The sequence below is a fragment of the Triturus cristatus genome, chromosome 12 (genome assembly GCF_964204655.1).
Source record: "Triturus cristatus chromosome 12, aTriCri1.1, whole genome shotgun sequence".
Lineage (NCBI taxonomy): Eukaryota > Metazoa > Chordata > Amphibia > Caudata > Salamandridae > Triturus > Triturus cristatus.
The window spans coordinates 802061937-802064135 of NC_140595.1; the positions used below are offsets into that span (position 1 = coordinate 802061937).

General features: G+C 41.4%; 1 protein-coding gene across 1 annotated transcript; it reads right to left on the reverse strand.

Moving 5' to 3' along the window:
* Positions 1-1220: 1220 nt before the first annotated feature.
* LOC146782895 (zinc finger BED domain-containing protein 5-like) lies at positions 1221-1931 on the reverse strand. Its single transcript, XM_085637258.1, has one exon. The coding sequence runs from the start codon at positions 1929-1931 to the stop codon at positions 1221-1223; it is 711 nt and encodes a 236-aa protein (XP_085493384.1).
* Between the last annotated feature and the right edge of the window lie 268 nt (positions 1932-2199).

A 2199-nucleotide genomic window follows, 5' to 3' on the forward strand; every position in this document is an offset into this window, starting at 1 on the left:
TCGCCATAATTGAGGTGTGTGCTCTTCAATAAAGTTATCCAGGAATTCAAATGAAGAAGGAGTCTTCACTCTTTGAGTTGGTTTATTGTGGATTACAGGATAGACGAGTATACAGTGTAAAGAGCTCAAGGTGGCTGCTCCAACTGATTGAGAACAATTCCAACCTTTGACCCAAACATTCCAAACATGTAATACATAGAATACTTTGGCAAGCATAAAGAAACATTCCAAAATGTATATGTAGAATAACTGCACTGAGAAACGATGCACAGACACCACAAACTTTTATGGCCAAAATAAAGTGTTTCAAGATACAGAGAGGAGTACTGCAGTGCAACACCCAAACTCCCCATGGCTTCCTTAGCCCGAGAGCTAAACGCAGGGCCACGGTTAGAATGAAATGTGCCAATTGCGTATGTCTCTATAACAGAACTCTTCAAACTTTTGTTGGTTGACCCCCCCCCCTCCCCTCCCCCCCCAGCTGAGTATTTTGAAATGTCGGGCCCCCCCACCACCTGACAGAAATTTCTGGAATCCGGTACACTACATAATCGACCGCCACCCGCATATCCAGGCAATAGCCTTCAAATAAAGTTTAACACAATAAGAGTTAAGTTAACAGCTCAAAACACAATTTTCCAAGATAACATGTGTGCAAATTGTTTTTACTAGGATGCTTTGTTTTACACATGACATAGATTGATAATATCTTGGAAGTTCATATTCAGTCTCCGCAAGAGCATCTCCTAAAAATGGAAACTGCTCAAACAGGCCATCTTCAACTAGTCTTCTCCATATATCAAGCTTCTTCTTGAATGCAGTTATTCTTCTATTCATGGTAAAAGATGTCATGTGAGCTTCTTGCAGAGATAGATTCAGGGAATTTAATTTCTCAAAAATGTCAGCAAGGTATGCTACAAGCAGAAGCCAGCGGGGCTTGCACAGTTGTTCTGCTTTGCAGGGTTCCAAACACAGAAGAAACTGCTGTACTTTATTCCTTAATTCAAAGATGCGAGACAGCACTTTCCCCCCGGATAACTACCTCACTTCTGTATGAAACAGCAAGCCATCATGCTCAGCTCCCATTTCTGCACATAAAATTGCAAATAGACGAGCTCTTGTGGGATGGGTCTCTATAAAATTTACTATTTTTATAGCAGAATTCAGGACATCCTTTAGTTCTCTGTCCATGTTTCGAACAGCAAGGGTCTCCAGGTGTATCATACAGTGGGTCCCAGAATATGTGGAGCCACTTTCAATACGTTAGCTTTTAGGCCAGCCCTAGCACCACACATTGATGGTGCACTATCTGTGCAGATTCCAACACAGTTTTCCCATTTTAAGCCATGTATATTCAGGAAGTCATTGATAATGGCAAACAAATTGGATCCTGTTGCCCGCCCCTTGATTGGCTTGCAAAATAAAAAATCTTCTAATACTAGCGTTTCATAACAGTACCGAACATAAGCAATTAAATGGGCATCCTTTGACACAATAGTTGCTTCATCCAGCTGCAAAGCAAGCAAATTTGATTTCAACCGGGCTATGAGCTGTCCCTGGATATCTTCTGGCATGTCAGAGATGCGGTGGCAACCTGTTGTGTCTGAGATGGGTATACTTTTGAACTTCTCTGCTGCTTTTTCTCCAAGCATTGTCCTAGCTACGTCAAGCAATGCTGGGAGAATCACCTTTTCTCCATCTACAAAGGGCCTTTTGTTTTTGGCAATGTGGTATGCTAGTTGGTATGATGCTTTTAATGCATTTTCAGGAGTATTTGCCACCTGTTTCACCGCTTCATTCTGCTGAGTTCTCTCTTGCAACTTCCTGGCAAAAAAATCTCTGCTTTGTCCTGCTAGAGACCCATGTTTCGTTTCAAAGTGACGCCTTAGTTTGGTTGGCTTCAAGCTAAGATCACGCCACAAACCACACATTATGGTCTACTTTCTCCACTAACAACAATGCAGGTGAAACCAATATCCAAATAGGAGGAATCATATTAACTTGTTTTTGCAGCTATTCTCTCTTTTTGTTTCAGCCTTTCGCTTGAGCACTCTACCATCTTTTGGGAGCAGAAAACGATCCATGTCAAATGCTTGTTTAACCTAAGATACTACATTTTAAGCTGCATGTTAATGAATAGTACATGGCTACAATTTTACCGCTGCATGAGGTACAGCAGGTTTTTAACTTTGTGGTTCA

Excerpts from the sequence above, each read along its gene's own strand:
- LOC146782895 (XM_085637258.1), bottom strand. The coding sequence starts at position 1,931 with ATGTGTGGTTTGTGGCGTGATCTTAGCTTGAAGCCAACCAAACTAAGG.